The sequence below is a fragment of the Callithrix jacchus genome, chromosome 7 (genome assembly GCF_049354715.1).
Source record: "Callithrix jacchus isolate 240 chromosome 7, calJac240_pri, whole genome shotgun sequence".
Classification (NCBI taxonomy): Eukaryota; Metazoa; Chordata; class Mammalia; order Primates; family Cebidae; genus Callithrix; species Callithrix jacchus.
The window spans coordinates 35,068,893-35,092,649 of record NC_133508.1 but is presented as its reverse complement, the minus strand read 5'-3'; the positions used below and the strand labels follow the sequence as shown (position 1 = coordinate 35,092,649).

Here is a 23,757-nt window from a genome sequence, read left to right as displayed (position 1 = left end):
GTGACAGAGCAAGACTCTGTCTGCACTCCCCTTCCAAAAAAGGGTGCAGCTTTCAGGAGGATCAATTTTTTTTTTACAGCAAGACTAAAGTAGAAGGCAAACAGCCATGGAGTTAAGAGCAACGTGAACCAAATCATTCTCTATGAAAGAAGGAAAATAAACCAGCTATGGATCTCAGAACAAACACAGGGAAAATGCTGCCTTTATGGTAGAATTCTGCTCTGCAGAATGTATTTGGCCATAAAAAGAAATGAAGCTCTGAGATACATGGTACAACACGGATGAACCATAAGAACATTATGCTAAGTAAAAGAAGCCACTCACAGAAGGCCATGTATTATATCATTATATTTACGTAAAATACCTGAAACAGACAAATCTATGCAGACAAAAAGTAGACTAGTAGGAAAGGGGAAGGAGTAGGAATGACTGCTAATGGGCACGGGGTTTCTTTTGGGGGTGATGAGTGTGCTCTAAAATTGACTGTGATGATGGTTGCACACCTCTGTCGTTATACTAAAAACCACTGAACCATATGTTTAAAAGGCTGAATTTTACATGTTAATTGTACAGCAATTAAACTTACTTTAAAAAAATAAGTTCTTCATTAGAAATTAAAAAGTCAAAGACCAAGGGCAAGGGAAAAAAAAACCCATGGGATAGACTGGAATTGGAAACTTAAAGTGACTGTATGAATTCATGATTTCTGAAATGTCTGTTTCCCAACTACACCTGCTAACTGGGCCTAAAAGCAGTAACACCCCAGCAGCAACAAGCACAGATGGTGTCCAGATCTTGGTTCTAAGACTGTTTGCCACTAAGAGGAATCAGGACTCCCTGGCTATCCAAGACTGAGGCAGAGGAGGTAGATGAGCCTGGAATATCTCATTGTGCCAAAGAACAATGGAGTTCTCAAAACAAAACGAAACAAAACAAAAGGATAGGGCATATCACGAGAACACAAAACCAGTCTTAAAAGACTGCCACTACCCAAATCTAGGACAATGTGAGCATCAAAATATTTAAGCACAGTCATGAACTAGCTATCACTGAAAAAGCAGAAATCCAAGAGTCTGTACCAAAGATGGATAGATGGTTGGACAGACAGATGGACAGATGGGAACAGAAGGTTTTGCCTTGAAGCAGAACACCTACTGACAAACGGAGAGGAAGTGTGGTACAAAGTGTGGCTGGAAAACCACCATTGTGTAAACAAAATAGTAAAGATTTGTTCAGGCAAGCCTGATCAACAGAGCTAAATCTGGGGGTGGGGATAAACTGCAGGATATCTACATGGTCTTAAGGTGCCTGCCCATAGACTGCTTGTTAGTTGCAAAGGGGAAGTGAGTAAACAGACAGTGGGGAATCCAGACAGCACCTTGCCTGGTGATCAAAATCAACACCACAACAAGAGTCTGGCAATACTGCCTGCCTCCCGACTCGATGCCTGGAAAAGGGCAAGGGAACATTCCACGTAGTACGCTGGCTGTAAATGTTTCACTGAGTCAGGCAAATCGAAAATGAGCAACATTACATTGTTATTATAAAAAACAAACAAACAGAACAAACTGGCCCTGTATTCTTCAACAGTGTCAATGTTCTGAAAGACTGAGAAAGGCTGAGGATCTGCTCCAGATTAAAGGGCATCGAGGGTGCATGCCAACTAAATGCCATGTGTCAGCCTAGACTGAAACCCATGCCACAGAAAAACACGCTGTAGCAGACATTACAGAGCCACTTAACACAGCTAATTAGAAGAAACATATCAATATTAAATTATTTATTTTGATAATATTGTGGTTACACAGAGAATAGTTTTGGTCTTAGGAAATACAGAGCGGAGTACTGGGGGAAAAGGCAGAATGGACAATCTAATTCCAAACAATTCAGAAAAAATAAAAGACAATGATCAAGGATATGCGGAATGTAAGAGAACACTGTTTAAAACTGGTGAATCTGAGGAAACGGTAGATGATAGTTTTCTGTATTATTATTACAATTATTCTGTAAGTTTGAAATAAAAGTTAAAACATATATAGGTATACACACATATATATACATACACACACACACACATATAGGTATATAAAGTCAAAGAACAGACTATAACACAAAGCTAAAGGAAACAGAATCTGCTTCTTCTAGGGCTTTTCGGACAAGGCCCCTGCTTCAAATAGAATGCTCCTTCACAGAGTTCACTTTATTCCTTTCTTCTCTCTACTTGAGAAGTCCCTGAGCAAGGTGATGATGTTGAAAACTGAGGCGGTTAGGAGAGCAATGAAGTAACAAATAGAACGGCACCGTGAAGAGGCCCTCAGTCCCTGCCCAGCTAGCTGGACTGGCTGTGCTTCCTCTACCCTCAGGAATGGCAGCAATGGACAAGAGTCAGTGACTGACTAAAAGGAGAACGGCTCCTTCCCCACATATAGCAGTGTCTGAGCAATGTGAAAACCAGGCAGCTGTGGTCAAGAACTTGTGCTGGCTAGTTAAGGGATGAGATCTTAACACTGTATACAAAAACTCAGGGCTTCTAACAACAACTTCCATGGAGAACACAGTGAGTTCCTAGGATAAATCATAACATCAGCTCAGCAGACCCTTCACTTGGGTGTCTTAACAAGGCAAGGGAGCTTTCAAAGTGACCTTCCACAAAGGCACTAGGGAAGCAATTCCACTTGACAGCTGCCCTGTATTTGAACAGACCACTATACTTTAAAAGTGCCACTTCCTTTGTGCCTCATAACAAGAGTGCCAGGATGAGGGAGGAGAAGAAGGGGTGAAGAAGAAACAGAGGTAAGAAAAAAAGAACAACCTCCACAAACATAACCAACACACTCAAGGAACTGATGGCCTACACAAACTTCTCAACAGTACCAGTATTTCCATGTGCGCAACATTATCATTTCTAGACATTCTGCAAAAAGAAGACAAAGAAGAGAGAAAATAACAAAACATCTACCCCATTTCAACATCCCTGGGTCAAGCAGAACAGGTGGTCTGAGAACCAGAGCATCTAAGGTTCCTTCAGTGACATGAAAATCCTGTACTCGTCATTACCGCTACTACTTTTCTATAAATTTGAAATTCCTTCCAAGTAAAACCTGGATTTCTTCAATCTTACTGGATTTTTAAATTTTTTACTGATATTAAAACTGAGTCTTCTTTCGCATCCTCCAAGCATATGGCATTGATGCTAACACAGCAGCTGCTCAATAAACTCTCACACTATTAAGAGCAAATCTTCCAGAGGCAAAAGCAAGAGTCCGAATGTTTTAAATTTCAATTCCTAGATGTAGTTCACTGCATTACTTGACTTTTATGACTTACAGATGAAGCCTATAACCAGAATAGACACCATTTTACAAAAAATCCTATTCCTACCTCACTCAAAGTTAAAAGGCAGAAATCAGTTTGGAACTGAACTACATTAAGAGGAGCAAACTATTCAAGTCAGTATTCCCAAAGGGAGCTGAACAGAATATACTCCTCCCAGAAAATCCTGGTCTTAATGATTATGAAAAAACTACATCCATACTCTAAATAGCAGCAAGACTTTCATTAGTTTTCATACTGAACCTGGAAAACTAAATCAAATTTACCTAAACTACAATGGGCAACAATCATAATACCATATATGAATATGGTGTTATAATTAGGCTGCAAATCATTACCTCCTTTGAGTCAAATAGGTCTGGAATTATGCCTCATCCTAGGAGATAAGAGAACTGAGACTTCAAGATGTTTCCAAGATTGCCCAGTTAACAGGTGGCAGAATGAGGGCTTGAACAAAGTTACTTTTGGCTCGAAGTTCCCCTAACGATGTGACTCTTGCTTCACTGATAAGCAACTATCCCTAGTTTCTTTACTTCCTCACACAATTTCCTGAACTATCGCCGGACTCTGTGTTGAGATAAATGCTTTGGATTTTTTGAGGATGACACTACACAGAATCCCCAGTCTGGCTTTCTCGTTTCAAAGTGCACCTATAGCAAACAAGACAAAGGAAGCTGGCTATTCAACTCCTGATTCATTCTGTGTTCATATCCTTTTTTAGCTTCTTAGAATAATCCATTCGTTTTTGGTATGCTATCACCAGGTGGCAGGAAGATACCATAGAAAAATTAGGCTAAGGTAAAAGGCATGCATTCTCTCTGAGTTTCAGGGGTGATTTTTTTTTTCAGAGTGATTAACTCTAGCCACCTACAATATCACCCACAATCTACAATCAGAGATTTTTACACTTTAATTAAAAGATTCATTAAAATAGTTAACCTTTTTTTTTAAAAAAAAAAAAGGCAAAGTCAAAACGTCAGCAAACTTTAAATAAAGTATAAACTTTAAATAAAGCCCTTTCATAGCCTTTTAAAAATACGTGTATCTTCCATATGTATTGAATTTTCCCAGCTGGGCGCAGTGGCTCATGCCTATAATCCCAGCACTTTGGGAAGCTAAGGTGGGTGGATCACCTGAGGTCAGGAGTTTGCGACCAGCCTGGCCAACATGGTGAAACTCCATCTCTACTAAAAATACGAAAATTAGTTGGGTGTGGTAGTGCATGCTTGTAATCCTAGCTACTTGGGAGGCTGAGTCAGGAGAATTGCTTGAACCCAGGACAGGGAGGTTGAAGTGAGCCAAGACTGCCCTAATGCACTTCAGACTGGGCAACAGAGTGAGACTCCGTCTCAAAACAAAAACAAAAAACAAACAAAAAAACCCAAAAAACTTCCTATAACTGTTCACTTTAATTACATCCAAAACATAGGTGCTGATTAGGATATTAATCTTTATAATATATTTACCCTGCCTGAACTTGCTGTCAAAACATCCAAAGTAGTTTATTTTCAAATGGTTTCAAGCTTTAAAACCTGTAATAATTCCTTGAAATGTCATCTCCTTTCACTTAATCCTCTGAGTCTCTCTTGGCTGTTCTGGGCCAGTTAAAGGCCCCTCTCATTTTCCAGCCTGGGGTTCCATTCTCTACTGCCCCATTCCCTGGAGAACGTCCTGGGTCAAAGTCCACTCTTTTCACTTGCTCGTATGTGTTGTTTGCTGGAAGCCAGAAAAACCTTACTGCTCTCCACCTGCAGGAGGTTATTTCCCCTGCAGTTATCATGGTCCTGGGAGTAGAGGTGAACACCCCCCATTGTCTTGGATGGCTTACTTACACATCTGCATTCATTTCTCTTAAATAGTAGCCTCTTTGTACATTATCTTAGCAACATGTACTAAGTGGGTTCTTCAGAAACTTGAAAGAAATTAAAGAAACAACAGCTCTCATAATAAAGCAAATTAAAAAATGAAATGGTATAAGGGGAAGAATAACCATCATTCTCGAGTTCAGAAACAGACTAAATGATGAATTTTAGTTGAGATCCATATTCAGAAGTGAACCCTAGAAACTGTCCCATACAAATTTAATTATAAATGTTATCTCTAACTTCAGATAAGCAAGCTAAACCACCTCTGTCACGTGGGAACTGGTGTTATTATCTGAGGTGCACAGAGGGTTTGAGCTAAGTGGGGCACTGAAGCCAGACCACCTGGGACTCAACCCGGGCTCCAACGTCTACCTGGCTAACTTCCCTGTGCCTTGGTCTCCTCATCTGTAAAACAGTAAACTAGACTGCACCTACCTAGCATGGCCACTGTGCTAACTAAATAAGTCAATTCAACCAATTACAGCAGAGCTTGGCAAACACACTTTAAATCACTCCGCAGATGCTACTGATTATTATTATTATTGCTTGTCCTTTCTCCACTGTTCTAACTTACTATTCCCAAGTTTCAAAACCTAAAAAGTACAGCTGCTTTATTAGCCTAATTGAATCTGTAGGTAATTTCACTCAAATATATTTCAGCTGGTTGGACTGGCACACTCCCACAGCTTTTCCCAGTGTGGCAGGACTGATGCCATTCATTTGCAGCAAGGTCTGTTCACAGTTTGGAGGGTCATGCTGCTTGTTACAAGGTCATCTGTTACATTAGAAACTTAGCACCCAGATTTCTTTTCTATAAGAACCAGTGCATTTGCAGAGATCTCAACAACTGTGTGATTTCACTCTGTGTCAGCAGATGCAATTTTACAGAGGTTTGAAGGCTGGGCTGGGTTTCAGAAGATACTGTGAGAATGCATGGCCTCCCATTCTAATCCATGGGCTGGGTGCAGCACATGTGTACTCAAGTATGTGGCAGGTGCCAGGACTGTGCAGAACACTAAATGGCAAGGTTAAGTGTGTGACTGGGGGAATGAGGGGTGTTAAAGGAGGTATGCAGATTAGAACTGTGGGAGCATACCTCTGAATCATCAGCCGCAACGAGAACAGAGCGGCACAGACAACCAAACTCCTAACATGCTTTCTTCAACACACCTTCCACAGAGCTGCAGTGAACAGGAAAGATGGCCTGGATGCTGTCCCAGCTCTTCTCTTTGCCTTGCAAGCTCCTTGGCAGACGTACTAATGAGTATAGTGAGTGGGAAAGCATTCAAGTGCACCCAGCAGGCAAAGAAATGGAAGCAAGGATTTAGAGAATTCATTCCAATCACTCGAATTTTTATATCCAGGTATATACTGCTTTCAGAAAGGAAAAAAAAAAGCATGGCAATTTTCACATTTTCCTCATGACACAGATTGCAGTTTCACAGATGCTTTACCAGAATGCTTTGAAATTTAAGAAGCCGAGGAAAAAGGTCATGGACTGCTTTAAGAGTCTGCTAAAAACTATAAGCCCTCTGACCCCTAGAAACTGTGTATGAGCATATACATAAACACTACTACAAAGAAGTCATCAGTCTCTAAGGCGCAGCATCATGTCCCTTGAGTGCATGGGCCCAGCTTATGAATTTCTTTCCAAATGCATTTTGTCCATATTTTCAAAGGGCAGAGAATACAATATTATGGCTTTAAGTCTCTTTAATACACAGCTTTAGGGCCAAGTATTTCAAGATCTGTAAACACATATATGCAGACAGTCTAAAAATCCTGAGAAAGACCCCTGTGTGGTTCTGTTTTTAGAATGAGGACTTAGAACATACTTATTTTGATAATTTACACCTGTTTCATCATTCCATACCTCTTGGGGAGTTTTCTTTCCTAAAGGGGCATATTTCTTTCTTTCTTTTTTTTTGAGACAGAGTCTTGCTCTTGTTGCCCAGGCTGGAGTACAATGGCACGAACTCAGCTCACCGCAACCTCCCTCTCCCAGGTTCAAGCAATTCTCCTGCCTCAGCCTCCCGAGTAGCTGAGATTACAGGCATGCACCACCATGCTCAGCTAATTTTTGTATTTTTAGTAGAGACAGGGTCTCACGAGGTTGGTCAGGCTGGTCTTAAACTCCTGACCTTAGGTGATCCACCTGCCTCAGCCTCCCAAGTGCTGGGATTACAGGCATGAGCCACTGCACCCAGCCTAAAGGGGCATATTTCTAAGGAGACAAAGGGGTAACTAGGACTTGCCCAGTCCACAGGGTATGGGGTAAGGGCTGGAACCAGCCAGCTACACCTCTGCTCAAGGAAGAGGGATAAAGTATCTCAACGGGGCACCTGCATCTGGCCACCAGGGGAGGGAGACGTGGCTAAGAATGACCAAAAGACTACAGCCAAATGTTTGAAAATCTTTTTTAAATTTAGTGTTATCAAGTTTATGCTCTTTCTTGGAGGATCAGAAGAACATGCAGACTCTACTGGACCCACAAACAACAAATGGGAAAGTAAAGTGTGAAGACAGAGAGCCTCATGGAAAAGAATTATGTGTTTATTCCAATGGAACTAAGCTACAAGAGAAAAAGAGTAATTTGCGGGTGAGCGTAGAGGAAGAAAAGGATTCAAAATTGAAATGAAGTGGCTTTCACTTGGACTTGCTGGGTGATGTTTGACATGGTATTATTCACACACATCATCCCATGAACGACAGTTGTCTAGGGCTTCTGGAAAAACATTTGGGACAGTGGACAAATACTGGGCGATGCTTGTCCGATTACACATCAAACTAAGCATAAGTACACTGCAACATTCTTCCAAGTATCTACAAAGCACATGAACCATTTTCATCCATTACAGCACAGTTATTTCAGCTCTTTACACTGTACAGTCATTATGAAAAACACAGGGAGACAGCTTCACTTACATGGTTAATGAAGAGACTCTTGCGTTTTTCTCTCACTGTGAAAACAAAAGATGCAACAGAAATGTTATATGCCTGCATGCCAACCCCTCACAGGTGGCTGAGGACTGGGCCTCTTTGTCATGGTCCCATCCTTCCACCAACCAACATACCCACTTGCTCATTTATCAAACATAAAAACATGGGACGTGCACAAATGCAGATCTGAATGAACCTGGCTCACAGAGGGAAATATACATCCATTTAAACAATAGCACCCTAACAAAATAAGTGCAGCTCAAATCGATTAAGGAGTAACAGATTTCCATTAACTGAATAAAAAAGTAATTAGTAAGTCTCATAAAACTCACATGCATCTATTAGTTTAACACAATTAACAAATAATAGAACTATTTGTTCCCAACCCTACCAGACCCATAAAGCTCCACAGTGTATCACAGTATATAAGGGAAATATAAATAACAAGATTGAGAAAGCATCGAGATCCAGGAAGATGATGTACATCAGCAGCATTATTTATCATGGAAACCCATTACTCTCCATGCTTGCTGCTGGGGAATCCAGCTGGGTTTCTGTCTGGGAGGCCCCTAGAGCTCCTTATGGCACCCACTCCCAACCCCATGAGGCTGACAGAGGGCATCATAATCGATACTGCTCTAAGAAGTTGGCTCTCAGCCTGCTGTCTGCACGCATGGCCTGTGCTGAGCAGCTCAGCCTCCAGTGTTCCCAGACCTCAGTGTTTCTCAGAATAGGAGCCCGCAGCCCCAGGGAGGTAGAAAGGTCAGTGACAGGGAATGCGAAGAGCTTATAATAATCTAGTATCACTGAATTTTGCATTTTCTTTTCTGAAAGCTCATTTTGTGGATACAGATGAATCCATCAACACAATTACTGGTTACTGCAGAAGACATGAAGAATAGGTTTCCTTCAGGGAGATAACATCCTAGGTCCCCAGAAATCAACAATGTTATCCTGTATCCTAAAACAACAGTGTTCAAAAGACAGGAGAAAGTTAGCTCCTTCCAGTCCATGCCCCTGCAAAGCAGATTCACTACTGTTTTCAAAAGCCTTCTTGCTGATAGGCAAGAAGGAGGGGCTAAGGAACTGTTTTTCTATCACTCATACACTGTTCTTAAGACTCACAAAAACATACTTCTCTTTTCCTTAGAAGTCTTGTCCTTTCTGGAATGAATGCTGCCCTCTACCCTCAATATCTCAAAGATAACAAAAGCAAAAATGCAAAAGCAAAAATTAGTCTGAGGATACTGTTGGGTATTTTAAAGAGAGACTGACACATAGAAGGTAGCTCCATCAAGCCATCAGATGGACCCATGTATAGGGTCCAGCTGATCAGCCCCCTACTGTTGTAGGATAGGACGGGGCACCATGGTATGCCTGAGGCCAGACTAGCACACACAGAGCATGAGTGCACAGACAGCAGCGACAAACTGGCCTGCTATGCACAGCATGGAGTCAGAGGGATTACTGTTTACCTGACTCCAAGTAAGCGTCCACGTGTGAACCATAGCAAAACAAATATGAGGGTCTGGCTGGAAGCTCTGGGTTTTAACTTCCTGGCATACACAGACAGACACACAGAAAGACAGAGTGTATGCATATGTGTGTGTTTTCTTTCATTCATACTAAACTATTATGCATGTAGCCAAGGAAGGGGATGTGATGGTAATTCTATGGCAATTTCCCACTGACTGAAGGGATCTGGAAACCCTTTCTACTTGGGCCACAGAACTGACAGGGTTCCCACTATATTCTGAGGTGACACTCAGCCCTTCTCAAAGCATCCCAGTGATAGGTTTGTGCAAAAGAGACTTGTGTCTCCCAACCGTGGGAACCACTGCCCATACTAAGGTCACCTCAACACCCTACATCAGCCCCTGCCTTCAGCAAATAAAAGAGACCCATGCTTCAAGAAATACCAGTGCTTTCTATATGGGTACTACTGAGATGATCAGGAATTATTCACAAACAGAAGTCATGGCTGAGATGCATAGCCTTCAACAGTTCTGACTAAAAGTCTAACCAAGAAAACTGATATGGTTTGGCTGTGTCCCCACCCAAATCTCATCTTGAATTCCCACATGTTGTGGAAGGGACCTGGTGCAAGGTAACTGAATCATGGGGGCAGGTCTTTCCCATGCTGTTCTCATGATAGTGAATAAGTCTCATGAGATCTGATGACCATAAAGAGTGGAGCTTCTCTGCTCGAGCCCTCTTCTCTTGTCTGCCGTGATGTGAGATGTGCCTGAGATACCTTCCATCATGATAGTGAGGTCCCCCCAGCTACTTCGAACTGTAAGTCCACTAAACCTCTTTCTTCGGTAAATTGCCCAGTCTGGGGTATGTCTTTATCAGCAGCATGAAAACGGATTAATATAAAAGCTTTCAAACAAACAAAAACTACAGAAGACACAGAAGAATATTATAAATATGTATGGTATTCTTGTCCACCACCTACAAGGATCAATCTCAGGGAGAAATCGGGCCATTTTCAAGAACTCCAACTGGCTGCAATCAGAATGGTGAAGAAAAACAAAACTTCACTGAGACTATTAGAGAACACCTGAGGATAAGCTAACTGCATCTATTACAGAATCTCTTAGGCATTCACTGCTTCTATGCAAATGAACACCTACACACTACCCTGTTTCCTCAGAGCAACCCAGAGCTCCTGGGGCCTCAGTCAGGCACCACTTTCCTGTATGGCTTTGTAATGCTCCTCCCAAGAGAGCCTTTGCAAGATAAAGTCCGTACAGTTTCTGAGAGGATTTTCCACACATGCATCCCTATGGCCGACTTGCTTTTGGAGTGTCTTCTGAGCCCCCAAACAAACCACCTGTCCACAGGAAGATTTCCTGATATCCATGCTGGACCAGGTGACCCATTTCTCTGACCATCCTGCCTGGATCGGGGGGACACTCCACCCTCTCTGGGCTAACTCCTTCTCCTGGGAATCTGGAGTTGGGACATACTCAAAGGGCTCTGCTCAACCTTAACTGAAGGTATGGTGTGTAAACTTCAGACTGGGGTGGGGCTCATCTCCCACTGTGCAGGAAAGAGTGAAGCAGCAGATCACTAAGGAAGGGCCTGTCTGCTTGCAAGGCTGGCACCTTGGCTGGTATGTCAAAACTTGGATTTGGGACGGTTCCTTCCGATCATTACCTAACTGGAAAGAATGGCTCACTGTGCCTAAGCTGTCTGCACAAACAACATGCTCTACGCCATAGAAAGTATGGGAGACTTCCTTTTGGGAGTCTAGAATTTTGACACTTAACAAGCGGAGACTTCTTACATGAGCAGTCCTCCATAAAAACGTGGGTGCTGGGTCCACCCAGGAGCTTCCCTGGCTGACAACATCCCATGGTGTTTTCACAACTCATTTGTGAATGGTGGGGATGAAGTGCAAACGGAGCAGCCCCATGGGAGAAGACTCGCCCCATGCACCTCTTCCCTGTACTGAGTTTGCCTCATGTGCTTGCACTGTAATAAGTTACAGTCATCAGTGTGACTGTATTTTACATCTTAGGAGTCCTGGACCCCCACACAGCTGCCATGCAGAGAAGCACGGCAGGGGGAGCGGAGTGGAGATGAGTAGAAGGCAGGTGCTGCCTTAGTCCTAATGGCTTTTAGTACCCAGTTCCACTGATTCATGAGCCTTCTGAGATACCCTCAGTGCCCTTAAAATTAATTACTCCTTTTCACCTAAGCTAGCTGGAGCAGGACCAAGACATTACCACAGGGTAAAAAGCAGAATCTTTTGTTTTGTTTTGTTTTTGAGATGGAGTCTCGTTCTGTCATTCAGGCTGGAGGGCAGTGGTGCAATCTCAGTTCACTCTACCTCCTAGGTTCAAGCACTTCTCCTGCCTCAGCATCACGAGTAGCTGGGAGTACAGGCACACACCATCACACCCAGCTCATTTTTTGTATTTAGTAGAGACAGGATTTTGCCATGTTGGCCAGGCTGGTCTCGAACTCCTGACCTCAGGTGATCCACCTGCCTCAGCCTCCCATAATACTGGGATTACAGGTGTGGGCCTCCATGGCCAGCGATAAGTAGAATCTTTTATAGTAGTGTATCACCTGAAAAGACTGACAGAATTACCCAAATCTAAATCTGTCCTCAAAATAAATACATTTGAAAACACTGAGGCTAATGTGGGTATAGCTCTGAAATTCAAAATGCTTTAGCTATTGTGTTTTATGTAATGGTATAAGCAATACACCTACTCAATCCTAATAGCTGGTTCCAGTCATCTTTAAAACTTCAATGTTTTTGGTTACTATAACATATCAATCAAAATATCTAGAGTTTTCTGAGTTAATGTCTAACTGAACTAATAGTCATGTTTTGCTTAAGGAAAACGAGTAATAAATTGATAGGGATCATAAATTTCATCTTTCCTGGGAGAGGAATGACAGCGATCTCCTCTGACACAATCTATGATAGTTAAGAGGATTTTTAATTGGCTACAGAGACAGTCCATAACGACATCAACAGAGAATGTACCAGAGGCTTTAAAAATAAGCCATCTAAAATCAGCAACAACACTACAGTTGGCATTAAAAGTCTTCTCCAGATAAAACATGGAGTGAAGAGAGTAAAAGGCAGTGTTTGCAATCTGAGGGACCAACAAATTCCACTGAAGTTGCCATGGGATACTCTTGCCACAATGTCACCAAAGTAAAGTTTCTTCACTCTAAAATACAACTTTCAAACTAGTGCCTAATTATTAAATGAGGATTTTTTAACACTCTAAGCACAATTTCACCTGATTCCTGTCATAGGTAGGCATTTAAAAGATTATCTTGTTTTCTCCTCTTCCATTTCCAATTTTTTTTAATACAGATGAGATCTCAGTATGTTGCCCAGGCTGGTATTGAACTCCTGGGCCCAAGCAATACTCCTATCTCGGCCCCCACAAATTTTTGGGATTACAGGTGTGAGCCACCGCACCTGGCTCTCCTCTCCCATTTCTAAAATAGACCGACCTTCCAATGGCAAGTGTCAGCTACCACCAAGCCATAGGATGCCAGTACAAAAAAGGTCCTAAAATACTTTTTCTTTGGAAAATGAGAGAAAAGCCCAAGCAGGCCAGGGAAGGGAGGAACCAGGGCTCCTTCCTTTCTACACCCAGCCTCCAACAGCAGCATCACTGGTGTGCACGGGCACCCCTGGCATCTGCAAAAAAAGAGTCCCATTTAAAAACAGAATGACAATTAGAACCAGGCATGAACAGAGCTGTGCTGTCCTAAAAGTAAAATTTACTTAACTGATTAACTACTCTGGATGTGAAGGACTGGCAGGCCACACAAGAGGCAGGCTTCAACGACAACATAAAGAATGATAGCATTTTCTTTGAAGATATGAAGCTGATTGCTGAGAGAGAGCTCCAATGCAGATCACAAAGATCTGGTTGAAAAGAAAAGATTTCATTTTCCTTTCCTTTTTCCTCTGGTAGCATAGATCAGGCTTTGAACAATAAAATTAAAAGTTCACTATTAATTTTTCTTACAGTAAGTTTGAGATTACCACACAGTTCCTACAGTTTTCAATTCAATGAATTCACTCACTCACTCACTCAATTCAAAACAACTGTTGAGCCCCTGTTTGGAGCGGACATGGAGGCTCCTGCCCTGCTGAGCTCCTAATGTGATAGGGAGGTAGTCAGGAACACAAACGTCCAGGACACAAAGTGCGCTGTGGCAGAAACGTCACCCACACTACGGAGCCCAGAACAAAGCATCCCGGTATGGCCACTTCCGCACTGAGACACACACACCTCCTGTGCTTCAGGAAGGGAGCTTCCAAGTAGACCTCTGGCCTGCTCTGAACTGTCCAGGACCTGCGCTTATTTCTAAATCTGGGCACAGAGGAATGTGACGTTCTGAACATTCAAACTGAAATCTAAATAAACAAGGCCGATGAAACAAAAATGAAAAGACACAAAAACATTTCTAAGATGTTGAGGGCAGAGCCAGTCATGGAGAGGAGAAAATTCCAGGGAAGAGAATAATAGGAGGCAGATGAAGGAAGAATATAATGAGAAAACTATTCAAAGAACAAATATCCATCTAAGCTGCCAACTCACTTGAGAGGTTTTCTGTCTCCCGTAGAGAATACGTAAAGCCAAAGGATTTCCTCAGAAGCACAGAAACTTCAACTAAGTGGCATCAGTTTAAACCTTTCTGCTAATTAGAAAAGAAATGCATGCTTATTGCAGAAAATTTGGAAAATACAGAGGGGTATAAAGAAGAAACTGCAACTGCAAATATAAAAATTAAACCTTGCTTGGAAAACACAGAGATACATAAAACATACACACACACAGACTGAGTATCCCTTATCACCCTTTACCTGAAAGGTGTGGGTCCAGAAGTATTGTGAATTTAGGATTTTATCAGATTTTAAAATTTTGCATTATTTGAGCATCTCAAATCCAAAAATCTGAATCCAAAATGCTCCAATGAGTATTTCCTTTGAACATCAGGTTGGTGCTCAGTAAGTTACAGATCTTAGAACATTTCAGATTTCAGATTTTCAAATTTGAGATGCCCAACCTGTTTAATCCAACAATCCAGAGACAATCACTATTAATATTTTGACATGTATCCTTTGAGTCTCTTTGGTGTGCATACATGCAAAACAAACATGATGTATGCTTTTGCATATGGATGTATTTGTATATAAATATATGCAAGCATACATGTGCTCATATACAAACATGTCAACAGAAACATGCCCATTTTTCTATTGGTGTGTTAGCATTTTCACTGATTGTATAATTATTCTTTAATAAAGGCATTATTAATCCTTTCTCCTATATATTGTGATATTTCTATCATTGATTATTTCATTGTTAGGATGCATCTTGACGTGAGTTTCCATTTTTAGGCAATTTCCTCTACTGCTTCTACAAACTTACAAGCCCCTTCCCCATTCTGACACTAAATATTCATGTATACTGTTTCTAGATGCTTATGACTGTATTTGTTACATTTAATCTACCACTAGTCAATCCATCAGAATTCTATCCTGATACATGGTGGGGTGAGGTAATTATTTTATTTTTTAAGTGAGACTCAAAGTGCTATGTATTCTATTATATGGGCTGCTATCAAATGCTGGCTGATATCATTTCAGACCTGGCCTCTTCCTAGTTTGCTTCCAAAGTGTGTGGAAGCGACTCTTTTTTTTTCCTAGATATTTATTTTTTGTGGGAATGGGGGGGTCTCACTATGCTGCCCAGGCCAGTCTTGAACTCCTGGGCTCAAGTGATCCTCCACCTCAGCCTCCCAAAGTGCTGGGATTACAGGATTGAGCCACTGTGCCTGGCTTGAAAGCAACTCTAAAATGTGGGGGTTCAAGAGCTATCTTTATCAAGGAAACACAGAAAAAGATGGGCCTATAGCAGTGCACAGAAGCCTCCCTCCACTCTTGCCCTGGTATCCATCCCTTCTCCTCCTGGTCAGGTCCAGTGTTCTGATGCAAGGTGTGACAGTCAGCACACAGAAGCTGTCAGCACAGACAAGCTAGAAGATGGCACAGACCCAAGTCAGAGAAGAAACTCAATCCAATTGAGCAAATGAGAACCTACACTCCAGAGTAAGGATTATATTTATTGAGAACTTATGCTGTCTTATGTACAGGGCTCGGTGCTTTGATGGATTATGCATTTAGTCCTCCCGACAACCTCACAAAGAGGTATTAACTCCACTTTACAATGACAAAATTGAAGCTCAGGGAAATCATGTGGATGGATCATATGCACCAAGATTATGCAGAGAGTGCTGGATCTAAGCCTCCAGCTCAGGCAGTCTGATTCCAGAGGATCGCGATCTTCAGGCAATCATTCCAAGGCATTAACTATTTTTACCTGGTGACTATGTCAAATTATCATGAAATCCAGCTGCCTCCCTAGATGTTACAGGGCAGCTAACCAAAAACATAAACCACGTAAGGTAGGCTATAAACATGGTAAGCTATGAAAAGTACTTACAAGGTTATCAGTCTATGCCAACTGAAGGGGAAATGCAGGTCCTCAGAGTTTTTTTAAAAAGAGTTGAAAAGTAAGAGTTTCAGGCGCTAACAGTAGGACAAAGCTGTGGTAGACAGGACACCAAACTTCCCTAGCCTGGGGGAATTATCCCTGCTACCCTCTATTCTGGATCTGTGCTCACTGAGCAATGTTCTGACTGGGAACAGGGCAGGTCAGGAAAGAGGATATGGTAAAAGGCAAACCGAGAAAACTGACATTCTGGGTCTAAATGACTTCACCTGAGTTTGTACTAGGTCGGCAGCTGTCTCCATACTGGAAAGCCCAAGAGACAAAACACTGGAGTAGGGTGATGCTCCCAAGAAAAGTGAGCCATGGCACGGAAAGAGCACCTCTCTGGTACATCTGACTTACTGGGTGGGGCCTGGCCAAGACCGGACACCTGCCCTCCCCTCCCCCATGCACCTTAAGAGCAACTGCAGAGGGGTGAGGGGAGGGCCTGAGGGTGGCACGGTCATGCTGAGCTCTGACCCGGAAGAGAAAAGCCCAAATATACCACCTGAGGCTAAAAACACCTGCATCCTCCTGCCCCTAAATAATGCATGTGCCATTTTCTAGCAAAGCTAGGGAAGGTAGGAGAAGGTAAAGTTGCAACACAAAACAGAAAGCCACTAGTCAGGGAAGACTGCCACTGTACCCAGGTAGGTCTGCCCAGGTGGGTCAACGATGCCCGGCCTTCATTCCTTCATTCTCCTGTCTTTGTGTCTTCATGTGCTAGCCACTGCAGAGACTGCAGAAATGTGGAAGGCACAGTTCCTATCCACGAGAAAGATGCAATCCAGCAGATAAACAGACACACTATTTCTTTATTTCTATACCATAAAAATAATCACCTCCACACAGAGGAAAATGCAAACTGCACTGAACATAATGCCACTGATTTTCTGGTACACCATTACTCTATGTGTCACTAAGAAAGAAAAAAAAAATGCTGCCAATTAAATTTTGGCAAGTCACTGACTGTCCTGATTTCAGAGGTGTTCCAGCCAAGGAAAGTTGTCTACTGGAATCAATGGAAGGGAAACAGGAGCATCACCTATGAGGCAGCCATTGGGCTGGAGGGAACAGAGGACAAAGAATGCCACAGGTGATGGCCTCTCATGCCTGCAGGGGAGGGGACCCCCAGGAAGGGTGAAAAGGGCTGTGTGTGTGTGCTGGCATCTCACTGTCCCTGGGGTGAGCAGAGAAAGATGGCCAGGCAGGGAGGGGTCTAAGAGAAGCTCCTTGCAGGCAGGTGGAGGAAAGGTGAGAAGGGACATGATGACAGCAAGAGGCTGAGAACGGGCCTCGCCACAGACCAGGAGAGGAAGGAGGAGAGGAAAGTCTGGGAAGAAAGCGGAAGATGGGAGAGATTCGGGGCACAGCTGCAGCTTAGACACTGACTACAGGACTCTGGGGGTGTCCATTAATACCCAGACAAGCAATAGGTTTATTCTTAAAAACTAGGTAACAACTGGGAGAGGAAGCTGGCAGGAGAGGAAAGATGCCGACTTATGATTCGGACATACCAACCCCAAGAGTGTGGGCTATTTCCAGACAGGCTGTCTACCAGGTGGTAGGAAACGCCTCTGGAACACATGCTTACAGTGCCAGAAACAGACCTGTCTGCCCTCTCGACTACTCATGCCTTTTGGGTACCTACCCTCCTCCACACACCCCAAACTAAAGGGAAAGACAGGTCAGGTAGTAGTTTTTGCAATTCTTTTATTGAAATGGTCTGTCACAAATAACTTCGGGCTGGACTAGAGCAAAGGTCCTCAAACCAAGTATCCGAAGAGACCTTTAAAAGGGCTGAGGTGTGATGCAGAAGCCCCCGCCACCTTCCTCCTTCACAACTTCACCGACGAAGGCAGGCACAGCCAAGCTGAGACCTGCACCGACCTGGTGTGCAAACCTCCAGGGGCTCCAGGGGAGCGGCGAGGGCAGCAGAGCAGGAGAGCACAGGGTGGGGCAGGAAGGTGCAGCAGACCACAGGCTGCTGGCCAGGTGTGCACTTCCCTGAACCTGTCTGGCCATTTACGATCCAAAGCTCAATGGCAGCCACAGGCATGCACATTAACATGTTCCGTGAATTGGAAAAATAAAATCAGACCTTTTCTGACAGAAAGTGACTGATTCTAAGAAACGGCTATGATAGGTAAAAATAAAAATAAATGAATAAATATGTAATTAAAAAGCAAGTAAGACTGATTTGACTGATTGGATTGACTATGATGCCTGGCTTTGCCAATGAAGCCCAGAGGAAAAGAACAGGTGGGGTTCCTCCATCCAACATATATTTGAGCTCCTTCTATGGGCCTGGCACTGTGAATGGCACAGAGATGTAAACGTGAAGACCTGGAATAAATCACGACACGGTGAAGATCTCTGCTGAAACAGAGAGGCAGGCAGGAGGCAGTGGAAAGTAGTCAGGGAAGGCAGTCTGAGATGAAGTCTAGATTTATTTTCCCAACGCTCCCGAGGGTATCAGGTTAAACTAGGTGCCACCAAATGTAAAAGAGTAGATTTAATTAAAAGTCATGTGTTACATTTGGTAAACCTTTTGTGATATACTTCCCAGAAACTGCAAAACTGAGAGACTCCTCTAACTGAGTAACTCTTTTGCAAATCAAATAGATTCCAATTCTCCGCTGTCAGTAAAACTGAAGGGGAACAAAATTGAACTGTAGCTGATTGTTAGGAATTATTTTGGCTGACAAATCCCTTGGAGATTTTTCGACATATAAACTGTATGGAGTAGAAAGAATTCAGTGATATGACTATAATAAAACTCCTCCTATTTCCATCTATTTATATAAACAAAGTTCCTCAGCACTTATATCTATAAAAACAAAGGCTTTGATGATAAATACTGTCTCATTACAGTAATAAGTAATACGTAACCACAGAGGCATCTCACCAAGAAATGTTTTTCCATAAAATATTTCCCTTTTCTGTTTACTAATTATCCATTACAACGTAAATATATTTGTATTACTTTGATCAGTAGAGGACTAATGGTAATAATGATTTCTCAATCAAGAGTTTATGGTTAGTATTTTAAGCCTTAGCATTATCAGAAATAGAATTACATTTAGGTCATATTTTTACAGGAAAGAATATGGCAGTGTGATAAATTCTTTCCAAAATCAAAATGTATTACACTAGTATAAAAACTTACGGAGAAAACAGAACAGATATACAAATTCAAGATGATAAAGGAGTGATATGAAATTTCCAACTGTTAGAGAGGACCATGTTCATAGATTTTAAAGGACTGATGGTGGTTATTTAAATCAAAAGAGAAGCTGAAAACATTCGTTTTCATGTATTGTGGTATGAAAATTTCATCTGAAATATTTTTTAAAGAAGGACAGTTTATTTTTAAATATCAGTGTTTACAATACATCAGAAATTGTATGCTTTGATAGAGTAAAAAAATTTTAAGGTTAACATAAAAATGCTTGAGGGAGTTCAGTTTTTCAAAATTCTTTTCCATGGTACGTCACCAAAGGAACAAAGTATGAAAATCACTGGTATAAGCTTAGGTCTTCCCTATGGTACCTGACATGCTCTGGGGAGACTCACTGAGCAACTGAGGGCAGCTAGAGAAAGGGGCACCTCAGCACTCAGCACATACGAAGGAGCTGAAGACAGCTGGGAATGCAAGTGAGGTACGGACGGCAAGGCCGCGGCAGCACTTGGAGGGAAGCGATCCCGAGGGGCAGTGGGGAGCTGCTCCTAACTGCCAGGGAAGAGGAGGACAAGAAGGGCAGTCGTCTCATCACACAAAAGTTCAACTGCCCAGGACCAAAGCACGGCCCCAACGAGGACGGCCACTCAAGGGACGGATGGTTTTCATTCCTTTAATTATTTCAAGCGACTCCTCAGAAACACAGATCCTGTATACTTGGGGTTTTATTTATATTCGAATTCTTTGTTAAGACAATGAACCTCTAAAAATCATACTAATTAAAAGGAAGAAGATGTGACTTGGCTGCTTTCTCATATTATTTAAGAATATTAAGCTCTCACATCTTTGAAAATGATGAAACAAAATAAGTATAGAAAAGGAAAGGACACCATGAACTACAATTCCTCCCCACAAGTAATGACAGTAGCACGAAAAACCATGGAAGATCTCACAACCTAACTTCTCTCTGGCCTGGCAAACTTCTCTACCCCCATGAGGAGCTCTTCGTCCCTTCTTTGCTGAATGGCTCCTGCACAAAGTCTGCAATGCCATCCTCTTTGTGTGAAGAAAGAAAGCCATCACTTGGCTTTGGATAAAATACCCCTACCTTCAGCCTCTGGAGGGTTCTGGTGTGCAGGCTACTTACTCAGTTTTGTTGGAGTTTCCAGTCTCCTGCTTGGAACAAGAAAAAAGTTCCATGTCCAGCCTAAATCTCTTGGCTATCCAAAGGAAAAGGAATTCCGCAATCAAGAAACTCTGATGACACCATGCAGGTACCATCTAAATCAGACTAGTGAACAACTGGGAGGTGGGATGCATGGCTGACAACTTGTCTGTCAGACCATAAAGTGCTGAGGGGGAAAGAGAATGTGGGGTCTGCAGAAACACAGAGCTGCAAAGACCCAGGAGCTGCAAGTCTGTGGGCCAAGCAGCGGGAAGCATGCCCTAACAGGACCGTCACCATCCTAACCATGGCCCCCTAGCTACAAACCTAATCTAAACTGCCTTCAAAGTACATCGACCTGAATGAAGGAAGGAGGAGAGATCACCAGACTCAGAACAAAGGACTCTAACACAAAGTCTGCCTTACTGTCTCAGACTACATTTCTTCCAGTTAGAACAAAATTAGGGTAGAAAAGACCCACAACTGTGGTCTTGTGATGGAAATATAAGTTTATCCAAGTGACGAATTATCACAATCAAATCAAGAATGTTTCCTGGTTTTGTCGTTTTCCTTCTTTCAACCAGTCAGGCTGGCACAAACAATACTGAATCTAGTGTCACACGATCCTTTTCTTCTAGGAGCTAGCGGGTAGCAAAACCAAAAAGGTTGTTTTAGATTCCACAGTACGGTTCAGACAATGAAGAAAGAACCACAGGCTACTACTACAGGAGCTCACCAAAGGCCCACTCAACCCAGCCAATGGGGTCAAGGAAACCCTCAAGAAGGAAGTGACCGCAGGAGAAGCTTGGAGAACAGAAGTCAGCTGTGTGAAAAAGGTGGCCCACTTGAGGAAGACAGCGATTCAGTATGGCTGAAGCACAGAAGTACACAAGGAAGAGAGGAAGTTGGCTGGGAAGGAAGGCAGAAGCTGGATCACGATGAGCCTCATATGCCACGCTAAGATGTTTGAAATTTAACTCTAAAGCAACTAGGGAGCCCTTGAGAAAGGTTAAGGAAGCCAGTGGCACAATCATATCTGATTCATGGGAAGTCCTGTCAGCTAGCAGAAGAAGCACAGACCTGGGACTAGAGACGGATGAGGCCAAGGGCAGGGAGCCCAGTCTAGACGCTGCTGCAGTGACACAGGTGCGGAACTGTGAGTCTGAACTAAAGCAGCAGCAACTGCAATGGGAAGGAGTGGTCAGGTTCAAGGCTGGGTAAGAGGGAAAAGTGAGTACACCTTGGAATGTCTGCATGTGACGGTGTGCTAGTAAATGTTCAACATTCATTTGTTTTTAAAATGCTCTGATTTGCAGCATTTGCCAATTTCCATGGTGTAAATACTCCCACTATGGCTATTTCAAGCTGCCAATATGATGCCACTGAACCTGAAGCTGGGAAGAAATGTTATCTCCAGCACCATTGCCCATCTGTGAGAAGAAGAAAGAGTCTAGGCAAATCCAAAGCCCTCCCTGGCTTAGGGATCCAGGCAGGGTAGAAAATGCAGAACATTAACTAGAATTCTTAAGTTCTGTCTGAGACATACTGAGTCAGGGAAACCTATAGCCTTCACTAGAAGGATGTCCAGCAGGCAACTGAATACATATAGTACAGAGAAAAATATGATTAGATATGATAGTTGGCATAAATGCCCTGAGGAACTGTGTACAAATCAAAAAGATATGACAGTAAAGGAGACACCCTGAGAAATACTACACTGGAGCGACAAATAGAAGTTGATAAAGATGTCTGAGAAGGAGCTTTCAGAAGGGCAGAATTTCTCAGAACCAATTTGCCAAAAGCCAATTCACCAAGTAGCCAATTCTCTGATTATCATTTCACCAAAGAATTAATTCATTAAAGTTACCAATCTACCTACTTTTTAAATTGATTTTTTTCTAAATATTTATAAAGCAGTTGTTCATTAGAGGCACTTATTTTCAGCAAACTGCTCATTTGAAAATAGAAGGCTAAAGAGTTTTTGGAAAGCATGGAATTCTTGGTGACAGCAAGTGCCACATACAAGGGCAATCGCCCAAGAAGGGAAATGTCCTTAGGTCACTCTACTGTGATGCTCCTCAGAATGTCTGGGTAGGAGGAAGATCCCAATGGGAGAGCGAACAGGGAGAGAGGCAGAAGTTTTCGCCTGGAGAGAGGTATTGGTTATTTTCCCTTTTTCTATGAGACTCATATACGTTTACATGTTAAGTAAAACGATCTAGCATTCAAAGAGAAACTGAAGCAATAAATGGAAGGGTCAGAGTAACTGATGCCCTGATGTTCCAAAAGAGGAAAGGGAATGACATCTAGGGCAAAGGTGAAGGGGAAGATAGAGTTCCCTAAGCCAAGTCTGCAGCAACCCTGACTTGGGTCAAGTTTCCTTCTGCCAGGATAACCAAGGTATGGGAAATCCACTTAGAGGTTCTAATGCAAGTTCATGAAAATCTTGTTACGACATCTTCTGAATGAAGTTGGTCTACACCAAGTTCACAAGAAGCAAGAGGAAAACCTGAAAGTAAGTCAACTTTGTTTCTTGTTTTTAAAGCACTATCAGTAAGTGTCTGCAAAACTTGGTTCTGACCCTCATTTTTCATGGTTGCAAATATCCATCTTGACTGCCACTCTCCTTCCTTTGTATTATCTCACCCCTCCCAATGGCTTCCTGCTTCACCAGGGGAAAAAAATGTTTCTTTTGTATCTAACACACTGAAAACTTACTTCAGTTTTACCATTGCTTTTAATGGCAAAAACTGAAATTACTTTTGCACCAACCTAAATATTTGATACCTATACTAATTTATTCTTGGAAACGTTAACTTTTCATAAACACATCAAACTCTTTCAAATCATGTCAGTGGCTTGCTTAACTAAAGATTCCCAATAATAGTAAATCAGCCCTATACCTTGCCAAAATTGTTCCTTAATGGTTACTGAAGTGCTATCAATTCTCATAAATGAACTTACCATCTTAAACTTGTCTGGAGGTGGAAAGGCTAGGGGAAGGATAGCAGGGGGTGGGGGGATTGGGGAAGGATAACATTAGGAGAAATACCTAACATAGAAGATGGGGGAATGAATACAGTAAACCACCAAGGCATGTGTATATCTATGTAACAATCCTGCACAATTCTGCACATGTATGCCAGAACTTAAAGTATAATAATAATTTTTTTAAAAAGACGTGTCTGATTATTTTCTAGTCCATTTAGGATATTCTCTGAATTAAAG

At 42.4% G+C, this 23,757-nt stretch overlaps 1 protein-coding gene across 9 annotated transcripts in view; it reads right to left on the bottom strand.

Annotated features, from left to right (window-relative positions):
- Positions 1–23,757, bottom strand: part of CCNY (cyclin Y) — a 208,919-nt gene that overhangs the window by 52,433 nt on the left and 132,729 nt on the right. For 8 of the 9 annotated variants that reach the window (XM_009000191.5, XM_002750164.7, XM_078329890.1 and 5 more), the window contains one exon: positions 8,124–8,158. The exons of the other annotated variant lie outside the window; for it this stretch is intronic. In XM_009000191.5, coding sequence (XP_008998439.1) covers positions 8,124–8,158 — 35 coding nt within the window. The remainder of the gene's footprint in view (positions 1–8,123; positions 8,159–23,757) is intronic. 9 annotated transcript variants of the gene reach the window in all.